General features: G+C 45.6%; 1 protein-coding gene across 10 annotated transcripts in view; it reads left to right on the top strand.

Moving 5' to 3' along the window:
• Nucleotides 1-24,995, top strand: part of KTN1 (kinectin 1) — a 73,812-nt gene that overhangs the window by 47,080 nt on the left and 1,737 nt on the right. For 5 of the 10 annotated variants that reach the window (XM_035327326.1, XM_035327322.1, XM_035327319.1 and 2 more), the window contains exons 22-42: nt 771-808; nt 1,492-1,582; nt 1,753-1,821; nt 3,440-3,477; nt 4,093-4,183; nt 4,290-4,367; nt 5,279-5,316; nt 6,321-6,411; nt 6,521-6,589; nt 7,013-7,050; nt 8,013-8,103; nt 10,127-10,213; nt 12,045-12,134; nt 13,223-13,303; nt 13,729-13,818; nt 13,906-13,998; nt 15,066-15,137; nt 15,637-15,720; nt 15,919-16,002; nt 18,391-18,474; nt 20,265-20,357. In XM_035327326.1, coding sequence (XP_035183217.1) covers nt 771-808; nt 1,492-1,582; nt 1,753-1,821; nt 3,440-3,477; nt 4,093-4,183; nt 4,290-4,367; nt 5,279-5,316; nt 6,321-6,411; nt 6,521-6,589; nt 7,013-7,050; nt 8,013-8,103; nt 10,127-10,213; nt 12,045-12,134; nt 13,223-13,303; nt 13,729-13,818; nt 13,906-13,998; nt 15,066-15,137; nt 15,637-15,720; nt 15,919-16,002; nt 18,391-18,474; nt 20,265-20,357 — 1,590 coding nt within the window. The remainder of the gene's footprint in view (nt 1-770; nt 809-1,491; nt 1,583-1,752; nt 1,822-3,439; nt 3,478-4,092; nt 4,184-4,289; nt 4,368-5,278; nt 5,317-6,320; nt 6,412-6,520; nt 6,590-7,012; nt 7,051-8,012; nt 8,104-10,126; nt 10,214-12,044; nt 12,135-13,222; nt 13,304-13,728; nt 13,819-13,905; nt 13,999-15,065; nt 15,138-15,636; nt 15,721-15,918; nt 16,003-18,390; nt 18,475-20,264; nt 20,358-24,995) is intronic. The other 5 variants (XM_035327323.1, XM_035327325.1, XM_035327324.1 and 2 more) reach the window with 5 other exon arrangements.

The raw sequence follows: 24,995 nt of genomic DNA, 5'->3' as shown, positions 1-24,995 counted from the left end.
AAGCATCCTGTTTCCTTCTAGTGTTGGCCTGGAAGCTGATATTTCTGTCAAACGCTTCCTTTGCATAAGTGTCACAAGTGTGGTGGATCCCAAAGTTCCAGTTCAGCGGCGGTTCTGGGTTGATTTTGTGCTAGGTACTGAAAGGCTGTAGGCTGTGTTTTTCCAGAAACGTAGTGCAACAAGCATGGCTGGTAGGAAGCTCATGCTGCATGAGCTTGAGTATTCATATTTGAGCTTTCTAATGTCCATCTGTAGTTGTATGGATGTGACTTAGCCCCCTTCTCTGTTTCTGTTCAGTGACCCTATCATAGTATTACGTTTTTGATACGTGTTCAACGCCTATCAGGAAGTGCTCTTCCTTGATGTCCAGCTGTGCTTAGACAGCTCAGGGGAGCACTTGTAGAAAATCATTTGAGAGAGGGAAAAAAAAAGTATGAATTTAATAGAATTGCTGGAGAGGGATGTACAGTGCCGGTTTGAAAAAGTTAGCTGGTCAAATGCTGGTCCTGAACCTCAACCTCACCCACCCCATCTTTACCAGGAGTTCTGTTTTGTTTTGCTGGAACTTGTTGCAGACCCAAAAGTACTGGTTTGCCAGATGCTGGAGACCAGCAGCTAATTTTGTAGGAACAGCCAGGTAGATAAAATCTTTTGGCTGCTACGTAGCTTACCGGGTGCCAAAAAGCCCAGGCTCTTTACTGCTTTCTGCCTTAGTACTTGTGCGTTGTTTTGCTCTCTTCGGCTTTAAGTTAACGATCTGTTTCAAACAGGTTTCCGTCCAGTCACTGGTGGAAGAACTCCAGAAAGTGTAAGTTACTGCACCAATTTACTTCCTGATTGTTACTTCTGTCTGGTTTTATTCCACGACTCTGAGTGTTTGGCTTCCCTGAAAGAATTTACTTTTAACTGGGTGAAGCGTGTGTGTATGCAGCAGGAAGCATCACGGCTTTGGAAACATGTCAAGTCAGATCAATACCTTTTGAAAATCCAGTTGTTCCTCTGCTAAGCAATTAAATTCATAAGTCTACCTTAGCCTAGGCAAGGGACTGCTCTGAATTGTCAGATAATTGTTTTTTGCAGTAGGTACTCTAAAAGGACTGAGCTTGTTTGTGCTTTGTGTGTGTGCATTTGAAGTTAATAAATTGCTGGAACATCGAGTGAAGGCTGAAGCTGTGTGTGTGTCATTCCAGAGATTATCAAATTTTTGTCTAAAAAATGCAAATTAAGGTATCTATTCAGTTTGAGCTGCTAGTTACGTAATTTTGTATGTTCTGCATTGTTTCCAGTCTTATTCTTCTTGTTTTTCTCCTGCTCGTTGCTCCCAGTTTTGGGACTGCAGTGAGAGATGGCAACTGCAATAGTGGGAAGTCCCACGATGGTTTCCCGAGGCTGGCTTTGAGATATGATGGCAGAACCAAATCTAGTGTTTTTTTTTTTGCTTACGTAGCGCACTTGCTCAGCCACCTAATGTTGTTCTCTGTTCTTGTTAAGGATCCACGAGAAGGACGGAAAAATAAAGTCAGTGGAAGAACTACTACAAGCTGAAATCCTTAAAGTAGCGAGCAAGGAGAAGACTGTTCAGGTATCTATCTTGATGCCTTGCGATACCTTTCCTCCTCCTTTCTGTGTCTATGCCATTAACTACCACTTACTCGTTACTGCATGGCATTCTGTAGTGACGAACTTGTAGCATCCATTTTTTTAGTGGTTTTGTTTCCATTGTCCAATCCTGTCTGTTTTGTCATTGAAAAGGCTTTGACACAGAAAATAGAGGCTCTGAAAGAAGAAGTAGGAAATTCCCAGCTTGAGATGGAAAAACAGGTAAAATGCCTTAGTGCCAGAAGCGTGAAACAGGCTTGCCTTGGATGCACTGCTCACTCATTTCTGTTCTAGTTTTGTTTCACTGGTGAATGTCATTGGATACGGGAACTTTTTAACGTAGAGCTCTACTTTTTCTTGGACATAAAGCTGTAAATATGTAGTGTAACTGCTACTGCCCTGCAGAAACCACCTTCCTATGGATGCCCGAGTTTTTTGGACTTTTATTGGCTATTCTTGCCAAATAATTGACAAAGCACTTAAAACCTTGTAGCATTAGCTCTGTCTGGGTATGTTGTATACTGGATGTACTGTCCTGGCAGTAAACACGAAACCCCAGACCATCCTCTGGGGCTGAAACTTTTTTGAAATCTCCACCATTGACAGTGCTTCCCCTATTGTTGGTCTTTCTCTGTTGCTAGAAGAGCACTACTGACCTGAATTTTATTTGGTTTCTGGGTAAACCTAAGCCCATTATCTTTCCAGTGTCCAAAGAAAGCCTGTTTTGGCAGAGGGAGTTTTTACTGTAGCTATCAGGAATTCAGAAATGGAGGACTATTGGCTTCTTTGGCATGCCTGCTGTCTAGCATTTGAAACAGGAACCCATGTTTCCTTAGGGAGTCCATTCTGCAGGCAGCTTAATCCATCGTGCTGGCAGGAAGCTTGCTTGCTTGTTTGTCTGGGGGTGCGTGGCTTTTTTGGTCTGTATTTTTTTCATTTTTTCTAGCTACATTCCAACATGTCACCCACTTTCTGTTTTCCTTAGCGTTAAAGTTTTGTCCTTTTTAGGCAAAGTTTCATAGAAAGTGTTTCCGTCTTGGGCCTCTTCTTTAAGACAGATTCCCAGGAACTGGAGGAATTATTTATGTGTTTTTTCCTTCCCTGGAACTGACTCAGGGCCCAAAACAAAATGCATTTTGGAGTTGCTGTTGCTGGAAAGCTGCATATAAGGGATGTCTCCTCCAGTGGTGGTGTATACGCACCCCTGGGTCTTCCGTGAGCAGAACGGTGTTTTCTGGGAATGTCTAGAGCTTGTAGAAGAGGACTAAACTAAACGTGCTTATTTGCACTGTCAGTATCTACACAGATAGCCAGTCTCCAGTTTGCCAGAATTTTGTACAAAATTCAGAGGGAATAGTCCCACTCAATCTTGTTTCTTTGATTCACGTTCAGCCTTAAAAGGGAAACTTAAAAGGGGCACCGACATTGCAGAGTGTGTCTAAAAAGCTCTTGCTTCTATAAAGATCTAAATGACCAGAGGTGATCTCTGACTTGAGCTGCAGTTTGTAGTGAGATGGTCGTCACCACTGTCCACTTTTTCCTTTGTTGCCTGTAGCGGAACGGTGCTATGGTTGGCCTGCTTGCGTTCCCATTTGCACTGTTTTCCTTTCTGCTGTGGAATTCCTGTTTTAAATGTGATGAAAGTAAATAGTGGAGACGTTTGGCTTCTCATAATTTATTTTTCCACAAAGAACGTGTGTTTATGCTTACGTTACTGCAACGAATTGTGCCTGTTTTAATAATATTTAACGTTCTTTCCCCTATTTCTGTCTAAAGCAGTTTGTAGCTTTTGTGTCTTTTTCAATGCACACTGAACTGAAGTACTGATTGTTTTCTTTAGGTGTCGATTACATCACAAGTTAAAGAACTTCAGACTCTGTAAGTACAGTTGTTAATGTCTCATCTGCCCTGTGTGCACCCCTCGCTTCCCTGCTCCAGTCTATTTTAAGTTAAAATGTTCAGGAAGTGAGCCAGGCTAGTCACACCAATTTTAGTAGACATACACCCTCAGTACTTTTGCCTGATCCTGTCTGAGACAGCAAACAAGGTGAAGTATTGCGTGGCTTTCTGGGCCCAAATTAACCTACGTGGGATTAAATTTGAGTCAGGATAGAAGCATGTAGGCAAGGTTACTACGGCAAGCTTGCTTTAGTAATGCCTGTACTGTAGCTGGGTGGATAAATAAGAATTGAATTGCCAGGGTCATCAGTCCCTCATGTCCCTTTCTGGGGAGGAGGGAGGAAATATTTTAGGTGAGGAGAGCACACATGAAATCCCTGCAGTGTGTGTTGTCTGCTCTCCCTTAGTGATCAGTACCATTAATCAGTAGCATCTCCTCCTAACTAAGACTGAAGTGGAAGTCTCACATTCATTTTCAGCAGGTGAATTGTGGTTGTACCTTTGATCACACAGGCTGCTGATGTTTGTTACAAGCTGCAGTGAGTAAAAGAGCAGGGGTTTATTCTCTGTGTCTGTGTGTATGTATTGGTACAGGTTGAAGGGGAAGGAAAATCAGGTGAAAACCATGGAGGCCTTATTGGAAGAGAAGGAGAAAGAGATCGTTAAGAAAGGAGAATGGCTGAAGGTAAGCTTTCTCGGTATCCTAAAGGGAAATCAATTTTGTTGCAGTATTTCTGCTCGTGGAAAGACTACATTTATGCTTCTTGCCTTTTTTTTTTTTTTGTCCAAAGGGTCAACAAGATACAATTGCACAATTAACCAATAAAGTTCAGGAGTTAGAACAACAGAACCTGCAACAGCTCCAACAGGTATGGCCCCCAGAGGGGATGGGGTTGAGGGGGCTGCTTGGTTGAACTGGAAGATGCTTGTTTTTATCCTCTACCCCTCTTAAAGGTTTTTTTTGGCTTCAACCTACAGAGCTATTTTAAATTCTACTTGACTAAACTGACAGAGTCTACAGCATATAGGAAGCCTAATAGTTGCACTGTGTTTATCCAAAGCAGGTGTTGCACAGTTACTGAGTTCTGAAAGCTTTTCTTTGACTCAGATGATGCTGTTCTTAAAGAGTAGCCCTGGTCTGGAGACATTAAAGATCACAGATGTAGTCATAGCTGTGTCCTAGGTCTTGACACACTGAAGTAGTGTCCCTAAAGGGGTGTGGGTCATGGTGGAGCTCTTGCTGTTAGTGTATGTAGCAGCTTAAGTTGAGGTGGATAGGCTTTGCTCTGATTTCTTCCTGCCTTTGCCTGTTGCAGAAGTTGCAATTGGCTGGAATATTTTGGCTCTTGATTTTCTTCACTGGACTTAAGAACAGTTGATTGGACGTTCTCAGAGCCAGGTGTTAATGGAAAAATTCTTCCAATAAGGTGGTATTTCCGCTCAGTTTAGATTTTGGTGGTGATAAAGGGGAGAAGCTGAGCTGTACTCCTATTTTGGGTGGATGTCTAGACAGGCCTTTATCCCAGGGGAAAGATGGAGCGGAAGAAACTGGCTGGTGCAAAGTTTGTGATGCTTGGTGTAAGCTGTGCTTCTGAAATCCACATGTGTTTAGATATTCTTGGAGCAACATGTTTTGTTATGACGCAAATTTCTTGGTATTTCCTTGGCAAGTATCTTGCAACCTGTGTGGCGCCCCTACAAATTGTTGCTGTTAATTTGAAGACTTCACGGGCGCTGCTTGTGCAATCAAAATGAGATTGGGAACTGCTTTGATTTTCAGGTGCCTGCTGCATCCCACGTCCAGGACCTGGAGAGTCTGTGAGTATGCTTAGTAGCAGTTTCTCAAGCACCTATCGATAACGTGCATGCAGTGCTGGCACTTATCTTAAATTGGAATGTACGAGGATTTCAAGAATTTCATGGGCTTTGCTAAAATAAGCTGTTAGTGCTGATGGACACACGCTAGCCAGCACGTCTGCTGCTGGGTATAAGAGCAAGTGTCTGGCGTCCCTGCCTGGTGCATCTAAGGAGCAGTGTTCATACGCTTTGTAAAAGTGAGTGATTGCTCAGGATTCTACTAGCCAGTGAAACTGCTGCTCCTTTTTGCATCTAGCAATAACTTCTCCTGTTCAGCAAGTTTTTAAAGAGTGTGGATTTAAGTACCTAAGGGTTGGTAAAAGCAATGAATGGTTTGCTGGTTTCAGTCTGAGATGCAATGGCCAGCTTTCCAGCTCCTGTTTTATAAAGAAATGCTGCAAGAGTTCCCTCTGTTTTGACTCTGCTTTGTCTGGCTCTAAGTTGGAGAGAGCTTGCATGTGATTGTGCCAAAAGAGACTCTGTCTTCAGAGCAGCTCTTGTAAAGTACTGCCCTCCAAGCAGGGCTCCTGTACAGCCTGCACAGGGTGCCCGAGGCAGCCTCACCTTTGGGAGCCTGTGCCTGGCACCTCCTTCAGAGCCAGCTGTCTTGGAGGACTTGCCTGGGGAATCAATTGCTCCTCTCCCACTACTGCTTTGAGATCAGTCATGACTAAGCCCATTTGCTGGCTGATGCATGAAATGACTGGCTTGCTTCACTCCAGTTCTTAGCAGGTGAGTGTTGGCAATACGTGTTCCTACAGCTGGCACGTATTTTGGATAGTTTCCTTGATTAAGAGCCATACTCTAATGGCCTCTTCTCCATGTGGCTGCATACTATACATAGCATATGAAGCTTGGTTGTTTTCTGCTGCTGAAAACTTTGTCCCAGCTCGTGTCTGTCTCTTCTTAGTATCAATTTGTGTTTTAACTCTTTTTTTTCCTTACTTTCCAAAACAACTCTGTAGGCTGAAAGTGGAAAAAGAACAAATGCAGAAGTTGAAAGCCGTACTGGAAGAAAAAGAGAGAGAAATTGCAAGCCAAGTAAAACAATTGCAGGTAAAGTTTCGGTGGAAGTACCTTGTGTTGTAAGGGGGAGTGCATGTACAGTGTGTGTATAGCTGTATGTATACATACATATAAAATATTCTGCCTCTTCTTTAAATAGGATGTGCAAAAGGAAAACGAATCTTTCAAAGCTCAAGTTCAAGAATTAAAACAGGAGAACTGCAAGCAGGTACAGCTTCCAATTGCATTGTCACTGAGCAAAAGCCAAATGGGGCTGCAGTAGCCCGCGTGGATTCATAGAAAACCAGTAGTTACATTAATCAAATCCAGGGAGAGCTGCAGTGTTGACTTGCAGTAAGCCAACTTTTCTGGCTGTTGTATATCTGTCCCTGCTTCCCTTTAATGCGTGGGTTTGCAGCCTTGTGCTGTTTCTTCTGCCTCCTGTGTCCTTGTCTAGCTTTCTACCCCGTCTTTACACGCTGTAGCACAGCCCGGGTTCTCCTGACCAAAGGAGGCTGGGCAGAACTCCCTTGAAGGCCAGGAGTGTTGCTGCTTAATGCTGCAGCAATGCTTGATTAACGAGGCAGAGCATGCTCTCTGCATCACTCTTTGCTGCTGATCCTCTCCTAATGAGTTTCTGATCTGTTTGTAGGCATCTCTGGCTGTCCAAAGCGAGGAGCTTCTGCAAGTGTGAGTACTGCCAGAAGTTGAATGCAATAATTAGTGCTTCATTTCACTTACTGCTTGGAGAATTTAGATTATGAAGTACATGCCAAATATGCAATAGACTTAGGTGAGAAGTGGCCAGTTAAACAAACAAAAACAAGCAAAAAAATCAACCCTTGTCCTCTAATATCTAATAAAAATTGAACATAAAGATTCTGCTCACATTAATAATCTGCAGCTGGAGTCTTCTGCCAGCAGTGCTTGCTGTATGTGTTATGGTCACAATGTAAGCAAGCCCCGATTGATTTAATTTTAGATGCATGCTAACTCAGCTGTATGTCTGAAGAGTTAATTGTTGGTGTTTCAAGTAAGTGACAAGCTTTTTTGTTAGACCCTCAACCATGTAGAGGGTTCATGTTCATATCGTGAAATCATCTGGTAGAAATTTCTTCCCAAGGAAGGTCTTGGGGTAGAAGGATGCTATAACATCGAGATGAAGTGCATTAAAGCACTGTGTGGAAGCTAATACCACGCCAGCTTATACTGTGCTACACAAATTGCCACTGTCATGCGTTCTTTGCTGGCTGAGTTATTTTTCTTTTAAGTTAAGTGACTTATAAATTGCGGACTAGGCGCTTGAAAAGGAATGCTTTTATTCAGCAGGCAATGCCTGTTTTGTGGCATTGTGTTAGCGTGGGCTGGCTGAGTTATCCTCGTCTAATGTGTTGCCTTTCCATGGCCTTGATAAATGTGTGCAGATGCCAGTTGTAAGCAAACAACAGGTTTACAATGGGCTTTGCTCCGACAGCCCACAGTTCACAGAGCAGTAGGAAGCAAGCAGTGTTGCCAAGTGGGGAGAGCAGTTTTTCAAAGCAGGTGTATTGCCTAGAAGAGGAGGCAAGTTACATACGTGAAAGGGCAGCACTGCTTCACTTGAAGTGTCTGAAATGTCTCCTGACTTGTTTTTTTTTTTTTTGCCAATTCAGAGTTGCAGGGAAAGAGAAGGAAATCACCAGTCTTCAAAACGAGCTCGCCTGTCAGAGAAATGCTTTTGAGCAACAGAGGAAAAAGAACAACGTAAGAAAACTCTTTCCCCCTTTCCCTTCAGAAAAGAAAACAGCAACCTTTCCCCAAACCTTCATGCACAACACTCCTCTCAATGCCTAGGGTGCTCTGCTAAGAACAAATTTCTGACGATTGTCTGCCATACTCTGTCCTCTGGACACTCCTCGTTTTTCTTGGGAGTGGATAAGCATCCCTTAGTGCTTTAAGTTTTGCCAGCTCTATGGCTTCTTGCTGAATTGACGAGAGGGAGGGAACTGGCTGGAGGACACATCCTGCAGCAAGTTCTCAGCCTTGGTTTCAGCCTTGTCGGCCCTGTTCAGAAACGTGTCCTTTCCCAGGGGAAGGAGAGGGGGTTAGGGGTGGGAGGATGAAAGGGCTGCGCTCTGCCCGAGTTGTATTTGTCGTGTGGGTACGAGGGAGGAGGCATTCGTTACCTTCAGGGCTCTCAGATCTGCCTCTTCCCACTTCTGGGAGCGGCTAATCCTGCTCTTCTGTGGGAGGCAAAGGACAGTCGGCCTTCCTTTGCAGCAGCCACCGATGGTGCAATATGGGTTGTTGGTGGGTGGAAGTGGAGATGGTATCTTCCACTACAGATCTCTGAAGTACCTCCATGTAATACACTACCTGTGGAGGGCAAGAGAATGGCATCTTTAAATTTGGTGGGAGAAGGTTGTTAAAATAAAGGGGTTTAGCTCACTTATCTCTCTCCTTGATAGCCTATAAAACCCGCTGAGTAGCACGCAATGTGCCTTATTGCTTAAAAGTGAGACAATATAAGGAACATACACAAAACACTGGGACTGTGTGTTGCTTTTGAGCAAGTTGCATTGCTTAAGAGCTGAAAGAAAGTAGGGGGAAGGTGTCTGGGTCTTAGAAAAGAGGTGAGCTGGGAAGGTAGAGCTTGTGTGCTTCCTACGGGCTCCTGTCCAGAGGAGCTGCAAGGTCGCAGTGCCCTTTGTGGTGCAAGCACCAACCTAGTTACTGACAAAGGCACACCGTGTTTATAGCTCCCAGCTTCCCACATTGCAGTTTTATCCAATTCTGTTTTTTTAGCCTGTGAAACAGCTCTTAGGACAGGCAGGCAAAACAAGGAAATGGATCAGTAAAGGCAGTGTGGTATGTGCTAGGATTTGGATGCCTCTCAGAAACAGTCCTTTGCTGAGGCAGGTTGCTCTGAGGGGCTGGAGGAAGAGGAGAAAAAAAAATTAAAAGTCCCAAGCACTGTAATCCCCTCCCCACAAGGCCCCCCGTCCTTCCTAGAGAAGAGCTGTAAGGCATTTACTTTTTGTGAGAGCTCTCAGCCCTATAACCACGACGCCTTGTGGAGTACACGTTTGATGACCTTGCCAAGAAAGACGCAGCACGGCGCTGCCTTGCTTCCCTGCTGGTCTGCAGCCTGCTCACTGCTGGTGAAAAAGCCCAAAGCCTTCCAGGAGGGCACTGGTGAGCGACCCAGGGTGTTCTCTGGGCACAGCTGTGTGGGTAGGTGCTGCGAGCAGGGGGCCCTGAGCTTTGTGTTCCTGCAGTCAGCCCTGGCTTAGTAGGTTCGTGCTCAGGCCTTAAGGATCTATGCCGTTAGATCCGGCTGCACCATCCAGGGGCGTAAATGTGTACACCTCCATGTGTATTCGGGTTCACGCTGGGTTCTGCAATGCGACATGCCTAACACTCTGTTGTGTAATCTGTGGTTTGGTGTCTGTGTTTCTCACTACTTTTGGAAGCTTCCCTCTCTCTTCTTACAAGTGCAGTCAAAGTGTGGGGTCACTAGCACGGTAGCTCTGCATCCCAGTAGCACTGGGACCAATTTTGGATGTGGGGGCAGGTCGGGGAGAAATTGGCACTTTTTCATTTGAACTCGTTGAACATGACACTTGTTTTTTGCTAGTGTATGTCATCCTACCCAGCAAAATCATCCCGCAGTAACCAGCATTTAAATGCAAATGGTGGAGTGTGATGCAAAATATATCTCTGAAGTACAAGTGGAAACGGTTTCAATATTGGCTGAACTGAAATCATTCTTTCTAAAAATGATTAGGACCTTCGGGAGAAAAACTGGAAAGCAATGGAGGCATTGGCATCAACTGAAAAATTGCTGCAGGACAAAGTGAACAAGACTGCCAAGGTTGTAATGTTAACTGCTAGAAACGATGCGTTAAGCTAGAAGCAGATCTGCAGCTGTTTTTTTTTTTAAGTGGAATGGAGGCATTTTAACTTTTACTGCAATTTAAATAGTCTGTTCTGAGTGATCATTCATATACTCTCACCTCTGCTTCTCCCTGTCGTCTTCAGGTTCCTTTTATTTTTTATTTTTTATCCTTAACTTGTGGGCATGCTGACTTTTGATTTGTTTGCATAATTGTTAGAGCTGTCGTGAATCGCTTTGTGAGGAGTTCTAGAATGAAAACCGCTGGTGAGCAACCTGCTTTCATCTGTTGGGCTTTCGCTGTGCTTGAATAAATTTATTGGCCCCGTGTAGAATTAGAACTAGATTATTATTTAAAAACCTGGGAACTCCTCAGGAAAACTATGTCACCACAGTTGTGAATTTCCTCCTTGAAACTATTTGAAGCTTGACAGGGCCCGTCAAACCCAATGCTTGAAATGACACGGGGCATGGATTGCTCTGGAAGGAGCTTGCATTTGTTATGAGCCTGACTTTGTGCTAATTGTCACCGTGAAGAATTCACCGTGCATCAAAATAATTTTAAAAGCACGAGTCAGGTAGCCAGGAGCAGACGAGCTCTAGTTTGGGGCTACGCGTCTGTGTTTGGGAGACGTCTGTGCTCTTTGCTCAGCCCTGTGCTCAGGGAGTTTGTGTACCTGCTTTTGCTGTGTGCTAACGCTTGCCCGCTTTCTCTTGCAGTCTGAAGACTTCATTAAGCAGCCATTTGCCACTTGCTGGTGGCTTCTGAATTGCTGAAAACTAACGCACCTCGCACAGCTTCACAACCTAATGTGTCTCCTGTCCGTTTTTGTCTCTGGGTCCCAACCTACTAACGCCACCGATCTCTTGCAGCAGAGGAACTCAGAGCAGTAACACTGATGTCAAAGGAAGAGAAAATCAAATACTAGCAATGGATGCTTGCCGAAAGCTGCCTTTGTGCAGGGGTTGGGTTTTCTGCACTTAAACTCATGCAGGAGCCTGGCTGAGCAGTGGGGTATGCCTAAATAAACCCTCCTGCCACAAGCACAGCAAGCAAGTGTCCTGTGGCTGGTCTGCTCTTAATGCTAGATAAATTGCAAAGGAACAAGGGATATGTGGTGCCCCTTGGCTCTGTGTGTGCTCATTTGCAGAGCAATGACAAAGAAAAGCGGAAGATTTTCACACAGCTCTAATAATTATTTCCCATGTCATCCAACTTGGAGGAGGAGGGTGTAAGGGTCTCCATGTTAAGCACTTAGAAGTAACGTTTAGAAGATGGTCTTGCTTTCTTGGCCTGGTTCAAATGTGCATTGACACAAAGTTTACTTATGACTTAATAGTTCTCCATTTTTTATGTGATGATGTTAACTTATGGTGACTTTTCCTCCTAAAATAGTTTCTAAAAGTGTGGGCTTTTTTTAAATACTGATTGACCCAACTTGTTCTTGAGGTTGCTTGACGGAAGAGGAAGTGTTGGTGTGATCTGTGGATACAGTCACTCAGCACCGCGTAGTTTGTGTTGTGCTGTGAACAAGTGAACGATGGTGTAAGTGCTCCACGAGCAGGCTAGATTGGAGGAGATCTTAATGAAAAAAAGCTTAAAAGCGTGAGCAAATGCGAAGGCCAAATTCTGAAGCAATTTGCTGTCAATTTTGGAAGCAATTTACTGGCAATTTTAAAGCCTAGAGAGCCTTTCTCAGTTCAAACCGCCTTTCTGGGTTAAACAAGTTTACTGTAGGTGTAGAAGAGGCTGTTGCCTTGTCTGTGGAGCGTGTTGCCCAGTTTCATGTGAGCTGTTTTCTTGCTTTAGGAGAGGCAGCAGCATCTGGAAGCTGCCGAAGTGGAGACCAGAGAACTACTCCAGAAGCTGTTCCCTAACGTCTCGCTTCCTTCTAACGTGGTAAGAGAAGTGTCTCTATCCCATACAGCTGGGGAGCTGGGGTCCCACTGTGCTGGCAGCCTGCACCGCGTCCCTGTGGTCTGCTTCTCCCCAAGGATTTTCCAGGGGGAGGTGAATGCTTTCTGCTGGTGATACCCATAATTGCCAGCAGAAGAGAGGCAGAACTTAACTATTTTGAGAAAAGTGTTAGTTTTTTCTTTAACCTCCCTAACCTCTGTTTCACCTGCCTGTGTTACCGTGTCTCTAGCTGAGACAATACATTTTCTAACTGAAAAAATAAATTTTCAGGGCAGATAAAGTCTGCTGCACGTTTGTTCGCTGTCTGGTGGGGTGGGTATCAGCCTTCCTCGCCTGCCGGGCAGATCTTTGCTGGCCCCTCTGTTCTGAGGGGCTGTGCTGCCTTGCTGCCAGCTGATACAATTCAAAAGGCTTTGTTTTGTTTCCAGAGTTCCTTTTGAAAGCCACTGACTTCCGATTTTACACTCTCAGTGGCTTTCGGTTGTTTGCAAAGAAAGTGCAGTGGGTTTGTGTGGGTTAGACTGTGTGAAAGCAGGGCTAGAAAACGGGGGTCTGTGTGATTTGTAATGTCCAGAGGTTTTAAATATTCATTTTAAAAAGTATTCTGAAACGGCCTAAAGTTAGTCTTGTGATGAACTAGGAAGTCCTTTAGAATGACTTTTTTTGTAAGGCTATAAAGCAGTCTCTGTAGTGAGGTTTCCAGAATTACGTGGCAAGCGTCTGTTTTAACGGTTCAGAGATTTTTGGAAAAAGTTTCCTTGAGTGCCGAAATACTTATCGGAGAGCCCTGACAATTGCAGGGAGACCTCAGTGACCCAGCTGGATTTTAGTGCTTCCAAGCCCCTGTGAACTGTGTGTCTGTCTCGTAACTCCGTGCTCCTGGATTGCTGCCCATTTTACTGTCTGCTGTGTACAGGAATAGCTGAACGACTGCTGTCAGGCTGCTGCTTAGCTCATGGGAACTGGGGGACTGAAACGCTGCTCCGTAAGCCTGCAGCTGGGAGACAAATGTCCTCGAGAGAAATTGATTGAGGTTACTTGTAGCTCTAACTGAACGCGTTTCCCCACAGAGTCACAGTGAATGGATATGTGGATTCGAAAAGATGGCTAAAGAGTATTTGAGAGGGGCTTCGGGATCTGAAGATGTCAAGGTAAGCACAGTCAGTGGACAACTTCCTCGTGCATGGCATCGCTTGTTTGTGGTACAGGTCTCACAAACGGTGCTCAGGATTGTGAAGTTCAAATTGGTGAACAGGCGATTAGATAATTGTTTTACAGCTACTCGCATAATGCATATCGGAAATGCATTTGCATTTTTGAAAAGGAACTTGTGGAGTTGTGAAAACATGAATCACATTCAAAATGCCTGTTCCCTTTTTCAAGTAACTGGGTTGTTTTTAGGCAATGTGGAGTTACTGCAGTGACTTGCGGTGAACGTTGCACTTGCTTTTGGCATCCTTGTACAGGCTGGAAAGAAAGACCTGCCAATGGGAATGCCATCAGCTTGGTATTTGAAATAAGATAACTAATAAGACTTAAATCTGAAACTCTCCTGGTCCCCTTTCTGCTTCCGCAGGCTATGGAGCAGAAGTTGAAGGAGGCTGAGGAGATGCACATACTGTTGCAGCTGGAGTGTGAGAAATACAAATCAGTTCTGGCAGAGACGGTAAGCAGGACGCCTGGTCACCTGTGCCTTGTGATGTTGTAAGCTGCCTTTATTCTGCTGTGAGCTTTCAAACCACACTCTTTTTAGGAGGGGATTTTACAAAGGCTACAGAGGAGTGTGGAAGAGGAAGAAAGCAAATGGAAGATAAAAGTTGAAGAATCACAGAAGGAACTTAAACAGGTATTTCTGAAGATCTGCTTCTTTCAGTAGCCAGGCAGCTTCTGCTTGAAGTAGCAGAAGGTGTTAGAGAGCCACAAAGGCTGGTGTAGAACAGTGCTGGCTGCCTGGTTTGATGTGTGCATGACCAGCGGATGAAAAAGGTGAAGTCTACAACCAATATAATAGGAACTATTCCTCCTTATAGCAGAAGAATTTTTCTGCTGCAATACTTTGTTTCATGCTAAGAGTGCCCATTAACGTACCCTGGAATATAACCATCCTGGCAGCTCAAACTGTATTTCTGTTAGGCATCTGTTTTTTCCAAGTCCATTTGTGAATAGATAGAGATTCCTTGTACTAAGGTTTAAGTATCATATAACCATTTTTTTTGAAGCTGTTAAAATAGCACTTAATCCATAATGGTCAACTAATTACACTTCAAGTTGCTTCCAAAGCTTTCCTCTTTAGGAGGGCTCTGTTGCTAGCACAAGTAACAAGAAAAAAGACTTCTTTGTTTCTTTCCTCATCTGGAGTTAAAGTAGGTCAAACTGTTTTTGAAAAAAATTGTTTCTGAAGTACTTCTGCTTAGCAAATTTGATGGCTGGAGTATGAGCCTGAGGCGAACATACAGATGATTTATAAACTTCTTGTTTGAGGGTCTTTGTCAGCTCGTGAACTATAGATGTGCTACCATCTGCTGTACTTGCGCAGTCCGTAATAAGGCGAAATATGCTGGGTCTAGCTACGTATAGTTCATGAATGGAGATTGCCTTCCCTGTTAAGTGGCTAGGAAATATATTTCCTACCATGACTAAAGGACAGCTGGCTTTTAGTCCTTATATTCCAAATCTTTTGGGCACCTAGGCTCTAAGTATATGTCAGAGACCTTCTCGTGTTGGGACAAAGTAGGAAGAGCATTATAACGGAGACTGGGTACGTTAAATTATTTGAGCGAGCATCTTATTTTATTCAGTCACTGATTTTCATCATCCCTCATATTTTTGAATCCTAGAAGCAAGCCTGTGTGTATATGGAGAGTTTGTTTTATACCAGCTAAATGATGTCTTTATCTTTCTTGAAAACTGCAGATGCGCACTTCGGTCATTTCTTTGGAGCACGAGGTAGAGAGGCTAAGAGAAGAAATCAAAGAAGTCGAAACTGTACGTGCAGGTGTTTTTCTCTTTGAAGCTTTTTGTTATTGAAAACATGATTCAATCTTATGCTGTGAATGTGTACTTCCTGGGCCTTCTCTCCTGCAAGTAGTGCAGCCTATGTTGTAGTTCAAGCTGAACCTTTTGGCCACTCTTTTTAAGAGGCATAGATGCAGAGTACTGGAAATCATCCTGTTTTTTCTTCAGTACTCATCCATTGGATTGCTGAGTTTCTGGAAAGTGGGGCCCTTTCTTTGGGAGGAGGCCAAGCAGTTTACCAACAAGCAGATATATCAAATTTGGGGCTTGCTTCGTTTTTTATGATTCTTTTTACTTGTATCTTTTTGAAGTCTAACAGTTTAAATCTGTGTTGTGCAGTCACTGGGTTTGAAAAGTTCTCTAAATGTCATTTAGTACTTGATAGAAATTTATAGCAAATAATAAAGAAAATGCTACTGCAAGGAAGACATTGAAAACGTCTGTTTTAACTCTGTTTTTCTGTTTCTAGCTTAAAAAAGAGAGAGAACATTTGGAAAGTGAACTAGAAAAGGCAGAAATAGAGCGATCTACTTATGTTTCAGAAGTCAGAGAGGTAAACATAATTGACCAAACTGTCCTTTTTCTTTCGTTTGGTTACCAGTTGGCTGGCAAACTAATCTAACGCTTAGCCCCTGCGGCTGAGGGGTTTATGTGCTTGTGACCTTAGGGTAGAGCAACACACTAATAACTGAGCAGAAGAAAAGTGGGCATCCTAAGGAGACAAATCCTAAAACTCTAAACTTCATTTCAGCTCAAAGATCTGTTGACTGAGTTGCAGAAAAAACTTGATGATTCATATTCTGAAGCAGTAAGACAGAATGAAGAGTTAAATTTGGTAAGAAGCTTGTTCTCCGCTGGGCAAAAACTAGACTCCCAGCATACTTACGAAGCGGAGACTTTATTCCAAATCCTGTCTGTTCTGCTAACCTCTTCAGCTTGATATTTTTGTCCATTGCAATCATTTATGTAGTCTGACTTTTACAATTTGTCTCTTTCTCTGCTCCTAACAATAGCATGGCTGGTTCTTAAGACTTTTTCCAAAGTCTTTAGGACTTTAATACCTGAAACTTCTTGAGAATCAACAGTGTAGGCGTAAGGAACTGCAAATACAATGCCCTCGGAGCAGCAAAAGTTGCGCTCTCACCAGTTGAATTTGAGGATTATTCTCTGGTTGTTCTTTCCAAAGCTTTTGAGGATGCAACTGTGATAACCGTGCTCTGACTGTGCGGAGGCTTTTCCATCCTTCTCTGTACACGCAGAAATTGGTCCAAAACAATGTTAAATTAATTCAGAGTACCCAGCCATTCGGCAGCTGGCATTCTGCTGTGGCTGAATAGCAGTTCTGGCTTGCGTGCTTACGTGGTGTATGCCACTTGGCTAGAAATGCTATCCAGCCAATATCCAGCTCCAGGTTTTCTCAAGAAGCAGTTGGATTAACTGAGGCCAGACCTATAAGCCCCCAAATGCATGGTTTTCCAATTTGAGTCTTTTCACTTCTCATTTGCTTCAGTGGCTTTTTTTCAAGGCTGCAGCAGTCAGGTCCTTCCTCTGCTTGTGCTTAAACAGTGCTTTCATTGTGCTTTTGAGCTGGAATCAGGGAAGGTTGTTTGTCACCATGTCTTTGGGTTTTAGGGTAGTTGATGGGATAACCTGTCACCGCGAGCTGAGCTGCTGATCTCACCCTAATGTAACTGGGTTAAAATAGTTGATATATGTATATATAAAAACACAAACAACAAAACAAACCGAACACAATCTACTTAAGTTTAATCGTATGCTTGGCAAGTCTAGTACAGCACTGATTAGCATCCTGCCTCAGCAACCAAAGCCTCTCGTTTTGAAAGCAAGGGAAATGGGAATTGAATGCATATCTTAAAGTTAATCAGTAAACGCCAACCTCTCGAATATAAGAGGCAACAATCTATTATGCCTGTAACAACAAAAGCTTAAAAAGCTGAGCTCCCTGCTAGGGCAGCTTGACTCTGCAATCTGCTGCTGCTGTGCTGGCTGGAGAGTGAGGAGGTGGCAAACGAGTACCTCTGTGCAAATGGCTCAGGAATGCTGTCCAGTGTATGAGTTGTTTTTTTTTCAGAAAGCAGGAGGCTGAGAAAGAGAAATTTGGGAAATATATTTTGAAATCCCATCTAATTTATGAAGTGAGCAAGGAGAGGGAAACGTGCTGCAGAAGAGCTCAACGGTGCTTCTCCAAATGTAGAAAAACAGCACCCGTTAGTACAGGTGCTCCAGAAGGGGAAACCTTCTGTGCATGAGACAAATGTAATGCACAGGTTGGGAACTAGTGAGAATTTGGTACTCTGAGTAGCCTATTGTTCACTTCTTTAATCCCCTGCTGGCTCCCAAGAAGATTGACGGCAGGAATAGTGAACATTAGCACAGTGCACTTCAGAGTCATAAATCCAACAGAATTGGCACTCAAGCTTCTTGTTAGTGTTCCTATTTGAGGCTCACGCCTTAAGTGCTGTGGCTCATTCTGTGTGCTGTGTTGAAGAGCAATCGAAATATTCTTTAAAAAAAAAAAAATGTTTATATCCCTTCTTTGGAAAGCTGTATTTTAAGGGCAGCCAGTAGAAAGTATTCGTCCCACTTGACTGAAATAGTTTCACTTCTTGGGCTGAATCTAAACGCAGTCGGCAACTTAATATACCCCCTGTCAGTGACTCATTCCTTGATGTGACACCAGCAGACTGGTTAAGTCAACGGAGTGGTAACAAGTGGTGCTTTATTAAGATGACAAGCAGGGGGGTGGTTGTTGTTGTTGTCTTTAATTTATTTGGCAGTAAGGTGACTGTTTAGCTTGAATTAGGGAGATGACAGTCTACGTTTTGGCATATTTACCAAGAATTAAGTTGAAGTCTTGATTGATTTGTGATAGGAGTGCTTGGAGAGGCTTATGTTCACTCAGTATTGCTGATAGTTTTACTGGCAATACAGCCTCAAAGTTGAGACCAGTTGTAATCAAGCTGATTCCAACCATGTCTTTTCTTCTGTAGTTTCCATTCTCTACATTTGTCTTTACAGATGGAATCTCTCTTCCTTGACTGTCCTTGTAAACCTCATCGTATATGTTGACTAATCCAGTGTGTGCGATAATTTTTAGTAATCTCGCTCCCTTTGCAGTCCGTGTGCACTGGGTTAATCCAGGGGAAAACCAAATTAAATCTGCACGTGTGTAAAACCGATTTTCTTTGTTCCTATTTTGCAGCTCAAAACACAGTTAAGTGAAACACTATCAAAACTTAAAGTTGATCAAAACGAGAGGCAGAAGGTGGCTGGTGACTTGCCAAAGGTAAGCAGAGACCCTTAAGAGATGCAGATCTTAAGTGTTACTCAAGTCATCAGGATCTCTAGTTTTTAAAATGCTGGAAAACGTGGTGGTTCTGGTGGCTTGAGCTGCCTGGTGGGGTGTTTCACTGCACTCATTGGTTCCCCAGGTAGCTGAGGCTGTGGGTACGAGACCTTTTGTGTATCGTTTGAAATGATAAAAATGTAACAGACAGCTTAGTTTCACTACCCTTCTTGAAAACGCCTCTAGTCCGTGACAATTTTATGCCAGCAGGAACAAGTGGTGATTTGGGGCTGGCAATTCTTTAAAGAAACCCAGCCTAATAAATATCCCATCCCACAGCCTTCCACCCACATCAGAGCCTGGAGCTTTTAAATCCCGACTGGAATGGCAGTGGTTACAAGTGGGCTAACAAACCACCTGCCCGTTTGCACATGGTTACCAACTGGCTGTAGCCCAGGAGATGGCAGATCTTTAATGTTAGCTCTAAGGAAGCTTTGTGGGACAAGCATGTGGGGATACCTCTGCTTTTCCTCATCGGCTGCCCTTGCAAAATGGGTTGGAGTGGGAAATCTTTAAGCATGTGAGGTTTCAGTGCTGTCACCCCAGAAATGAGCCTCTCATAGGAGAATTGATACATGGGGACAAGAATGGTCTGCAGAGGGGCTGAGGTCTGGCTCCAGCCTCTACAACACCTTGTTCCTTCAGCGAGGCTGCTTTCTCAGCCACAAGTACAACATGAAACTGGGAAGGAATCAGTGGGCCAGTGGGGTGGTTTGCAGGATTAGTGGTGTTCTTGGTGCCCTGGCAATGTGTCTGCTCGTGAAAGCTGGGCTGTTGTCACGGGGCAGCTTGGAGAAAGGTTAGTGGACATTAAACACCTCTGTGCCATCTCCCAGTATTTGGAGATGAGAAGAGGGTGAGAAGCAGAGGATGGAGGTGAGTTTATCCTTAAAGGTGAGAATAAGGGCCTGGAAAGAGCAGAGAACTTGGCTTGTGGTGGGAAGCAAAGGAAGAAGGCAAAACAAGGTTTGCTCTGGTCAAACTGTCAAGTTAGGGGGGGACCTTTCACACAGTGCTTTGAGGCATGATTCCACAAGGGTAGTTTGTGTTCGTCAAAAACAACAGCTGGATGAGAAATTCAGCTGTGTTAGCTCAGCAAGGGAAGGGGACAGAAAAAGGGGAGGGCAGAGGAGCTGCACAACAAGGAAAGGGAGCTGGGTCCTTGCAGGACTGGAGGGGAGAGCTGTTGCTGGGGTGTGAGGCAGGCTGTCTAATAGAACAGGGACAGATGATCACAAGCTCTCCAGGAAGTGAAGACAAAGGAGTCTGCTGTGATAGTGTTCAAAAACACTTTGCTCAGGACAGTTATGCTGGGTGTTGATGTATGAAGTGAGCAGTGCTCACGTCCCTGGTTCAGGGTGTGCTCTGTATAAACGAAGATCTGCAATCCGGCTTTTAGAGACCTGCCTGTGCTGCTGCTGCTCTCACGTGAAAAAATCTGTGCAATTTTTTTTTTTTTACCTAATAACTTGACACGAGACTATTAGAGCTTCCCCACAGAATTGCTTTAAAATGCAGGCAGGCTGACACTCAGCATACTGATTGTAAGGAGACATGTCAATCTTGGCAAATGTGTTGGTCCCCTGAGCAAGTTTGGCATAAAACACATTTCCTACTGAACAATGATTTCCTGTCTCCCGTACTGCTCCTAGAGAGATGGGGGTTCACTTCTCAGCCTTTGCTAATTGTTGTCTCCCTTGTTCTTTTTTTTTTTTCCTCCTACCCTTCAGGCCCAGGAGTCCTTGGCATCTCTTGAGAGAGAAATTGGCAAAGTGGTTGGGGATGCCAATGTTATTGAAAACAGCGACGTTCGCACAGACTCGGTGAGTGTTTCTCTTGAGACCGTACTCAGGGGTAGCACATGTCTCATGCTAAGGGTGAACTTCGGGAAGTTACGTCTTGCTTAGAAGCAACAGGTGCTGCTGAACATTGAGGCTTGATGAGGTTTCCTGTCCTGAAGCTTGTTGGGGTAGCATCCTGGAGCTGTATCCCAGGGATGCTGACCTCTTTCAAAGCGTTGGGAGTTTTGCTGTCATCTGGATTGTGACTTCCTTCCGTTGGCTCAAATTTGCAAGGAGAAGGGGGAGAGGTTCTGGACATGAGATCTGCACTGCCAAGGGTTGTTGGTTTGGTTTGGGCAAAACTGGGAAGAGCTCAGGGAAGGTACCCAAACTCCTTCCTTTCAAGAAAGGAGGCTAAAAATAAACCTGCTGGTTCCTAACTAAGCTTACAATTTTAACTGCTGGGTTGGCACGTGAAATGCCAAAAAAAGCGGCACTCTAGAGTGCCATGGGAATGTCTCTTGCCAGAACGTTGACCCTTCTGGTGTTCTGCAGCTGTGGACAGGAGCCTGCCGTTAGCCACAGGTAGGTGACCAAATGCAACTCAGCAGGTCCTGACTCCTGGGAATTTGTGCTGACCTTGCTGTGGTCCTGCAGCAAAATCTCACTAATCTGAGTGTCAGTAAGCAACAAACTCCCAGAGTGCTGGCCCTAAAAAGATGCCGCCTGTACAAGCAGCAGAATCCTGGCTTTCTAGCAGGGCTTCCCCGTCTCTGGAAGCAAGAGCTTTCACGTCAGCTTCAGAACAGCTTTGCAGAAGGCAGCTGGGAAGGCTAAAGCAGATGTCTTCCAGCACATTTTGCACAGCTAAGTGGTGTCAATGGAACTCATTACCCGTTTCCTTCTGATGGATCGAGTGGAAGGAAACGCTGTCGTTTGAGGGGGAGACGAGTGCTTGCTGGTAGGACAAATAATTTATATCGACTGCTTTAGCCACTGAAAAATAAGTAGTTTCATCAGCTGGAAGAGGAAGCCAGGAGTCCTCTAAGGAGTACTGTAGAAAAGCCTTTGCCTTTGTAGTCGTTAGCAGAAATGAAATGTCTTTCCCAGAGTGATCAGTCATGGATGCTGATCGACCTCTGTGTTGTGGGCTGACCACATCAGAGCCAGAGATGCAGCTGGGCTTGCAAAACCACTCATGTCCCAGCCCTGTGAGCTGGTTTCCTGGAAGGGAGGCTAGGTCTTTGTGGCCAGCAGAAGGCCAGACGGTGCCAGCTGGGTGCTCCGGGTCTGCCTGCAGCAGGATGGAGAGGAAAAGCCCTCCTCACGTCGGTGACAAACTGCTTGTCCACTGCTCTGCCTTCCTGCTGGCCTGCCTTTGGGACTGATGCTACGGATTGACCAAGTTGCTAAAAAGGCAGGTGCAAGGTTTGGGGCAGGGCTACTAATACAAGCCAACCATCAAGGAAATCCCTTGCCCTGCCCATTCCCCCTCTTCAGGGAGCTCTTCAGATGCACACCCACCATAAAAAAAAAAAAGCAGCGAGCACAGCTCAAAGCTCCTCAGACATCACTGGGCTGTCCCCCAACAACTGACACAGCTGGAAATAAACCACCAGGAGTGTGGTGGTACAGCCACCAGCCACGGCATTTCACGGCTGGAGGTGCTGGCAGGCCCTCAGCTAGGTGCTGTTAGATGTGCCCTGCTGTGGCCGGAGCTCGTTGGGTCTGGTTTTAATCCCTTTAGCCTTGCACAACCCCCCTGGTTCATGGCTTGCTCCCCTATAGCAGCGTGGGAGCCCTATCCAGGCTTCCCCCAGAATCTCTGTTGCTTTATTCTGGCAAATGTGGAAAAAACAGTCCTAATAAACCTGTAATTAAGCCTTCATTAGTAGAAATGTTAATTGTCTAAACAGGTAGCCGTCAGCAGAGGCAGGAATTAGAACATTCTCTCCTTCTCTAAACCTTTTTTGCTGCTTTTTTTTTTTTAAAAAAAAAAGCTGTCTCCCCGGAAGCCTAAAAACCTAGCTTAAAATAGCTCACCGATTAAAAAAGAAAGTCTTCCAGCCACTTCCACCTAGCAACAGTGCCTTTTTTTTCCTGAAGGACCTGAAAACACATGCTCGCAAACGAGCACATTAGTTCCTTCTGGGGACTAGACCCAGCCCACAAAATCCAGAACTGATGCTTGCGTAAACCCTCAGACATTCGGTGTTTTCTTCAGATTCCTTTTCTTTCTATTTAAAAACAGAGCGTTTGGGTTTTCTAATCAGCTTCCTTGTCGCTTGTGGGACTGGATGATGACTAAAGGCTGCCTTTTAGTGTGCTTTAAGGAAGTCGTTTCTATTCAGCAGCTTTCTTCGGCAGGAAACTTATTTGGAGGATTATATGCCATCGAACGTGCTTTCTTCCCCAAATCTGTGTGAAACACCCCGTCCTCGGAAACGGGAGATGCTGTACGTGGAAAGCACGGCGGGTTGAATCTGTCAGCTCGACGCCTGGCAGGAGGGACGTGGGAATTGGAGAGAACCCCGGGAGATCTTCCAGACCCCAGGAGATCTTCCAGACCTCTGCTTATCCAGGGGATTTGGGGGGGAGTGTGTGTAAACATCAAGCAGCTTAACCAGAGAGGGCAAATGTTGCTTCAGCACCGGCCCCGTAAGGCAGCCTCGCAGCCCTGGGCTGACAGAAGCTGCCGCGTGCGCGTTTGGCCCAAATCCATCGATCGTTGGTCAGGTTTGGGTCCCAGGAGGGCTGGGGATGTGCCTGTAACTCACCAGTAAACACCGACCGATATTAGCGGAGCCACAAAACAGGGGAGGAGGAGGAAGGAGCAAGGAGAGGAGGGGAAGGCTGAGGGTGAACGGAAAGGTTCCTGCGCTAATGCGCGCACACTCCCATACCCAGCACCATCGGTCAGTGCCACGATTCATTTGCTGCGATGCTAATTGCGTTTGCCTCTCCGCTTTCATCAACCTGTAGGAGACTGTGAAGTGAATTCTCAGCCTCGACAGCCCTGACTTCCTACCTTAATAAGGGTGAAATGGGTGAATCTACTCTGATACGGATTCCCAACGATTTTTAGAGCAGAAAAATGTTTACCAGTCGCGTGCGAGTGAGAGCTTTGCGATACGTCGCTTTGTTCTGCTGCCTGAGCCCGCAGTAGTCTCCGTAATGGGGCAGGTGCTTGGGCTTGATTTACTGCCCTGCGCCTTGCAGCAGCTCTGCAAAAGTGGGAGCCGGGGAAGTGAGCTCCCAGAACTCCTTTTAATTTCCCCCAGACCCCAGGGAGAGATTTGCAGCCGCGTTCTGCATCGGTCTCGTTCTGGCAGGCTGCCTCTCTGCTGGCGCTGAGCGCTCGCGAAAATGCCTGCGCTCACACCGAGGGCTGGGCGCTTCTGCGTGGCTGGCGCCGAGGCAGGGCTGCTGGTTTGTGGCTGGCGGATTGCGAAGGGAAGCTCTCCTGCACGGCCGCCCTGGGAGCGGTAACGCCGTGCTTCGAACCTGGAGCTCTTTGTGTGGTTCTGGAGGAGGTAATCAATGAGGGTAATAAAGCAGGGATTAGATCAGCTTTAGCGCAGCAAGACCAGCTCTGGGGAGACGGGCAGGCAAGAAGGGAAGAGTCCGTTTAGAGTTGTAGCCCCTTGTGAGAAGGGGAAAAAGCAAGCTTGGTGTTTTCATTTCAGGAAACCAGCCTGCTAGCCCTTTTGTCGTGTCTCCATGCTGACTGGTGCCCAGACTGCACTGCCAGGCCCTTATCCTTGCCTGGGTGCCCCTGGCAAGCAGGGATCTGCTGGGGGCTTGGAGCAGAGCTGGAACCCGTGGGAGGCCAGGGGGCAGAGCCTGTGTCCGAGGTGCTGAGCCTGAACAGGAGCGCTGTGCCGCAGTGTGGGCAGGGGAAGGTGCGGCTCTCCAGCCACCTCCTTCAGGTGGATTAGTCAGGATTCGCAGCCAGAGCTGCCTCGTGCTCCGTTATTACGTCCCGCCGAGGACATGATCCCACAGAGGGCAGTAGACCTACAAATGTGAAAGGCTGCAGTGGCTCGTTGGGCTTCCAGCTCCTTGAAAAGGGCGCGGGACAAAAGAAAAATAAAACCAAAATGCAGGGACGCCGGCCAGCCGTGTCTCCTGCTGACTTCAGCCAGTGATAGACGTGTGCGCCATGTGCCAGCCAGCTGAAAAAAACACCGTCCACCTCTCCCCTGAGCTGCCTGCCTACTCTCCCCATCCAGACCCAACCTTTGGTGGTCCCACAGCCCTGTTGGTACATCTGTGGGCTCAAACCATCCTCCCCGCGGGGTTTTCCACCGTGCTCAGCCGCCTGCCCAATAACCCACGCGCTCTCCTCAGCTTGGGTTTGGAGCAAGGCTTGTGGGGACGCGTGGTGGTCGCTTGGCACGACGCTGAGGCTGGACGAGCTGTGGGTAGGAGCACGATCCCTGGAGGCTGTGAGTCAGTGCAGTCCTAGGGAGGGCTGGAGCTGGGGATCAGCAATGCTCTTACCGGTGTGCAGCGCGTGCAGGTGATTCCTTGGAACGGGAAATGGCTTCTTGCCTTTGAACAACGTTCTCTTTAAACGTGGCCGTAACCCTCTGACTTACAAGAATTGCTCCCATCTGTGCAAGGAGTCGTAATTTTATATGGAGGAGCTAATTCTAGACTTTCTTGGTAATTAGATTG

The sequence above is a fragment of the Oxyura jamaicensis genome, chromosome 5 (assembly GCF_011077185.1).
Source record: "Oxyura jamaicensis isolate SHBP4307 breed ruddy duck chromosome 5, BPBGC_Ojam_1.0, whole genome shotgun sequence".
Lineage (NCBI taxonomy): Eukaryota > Metazoa > Chordata > Aves > Anseriformes > Anatidae > Oxyura > Oxyura jamaicensis.
The sequence above is the reverse complement of the archived record's forward strand: the minus strand, read 5'-3'. Positions and strand labels throughout refer to the sequence as shown.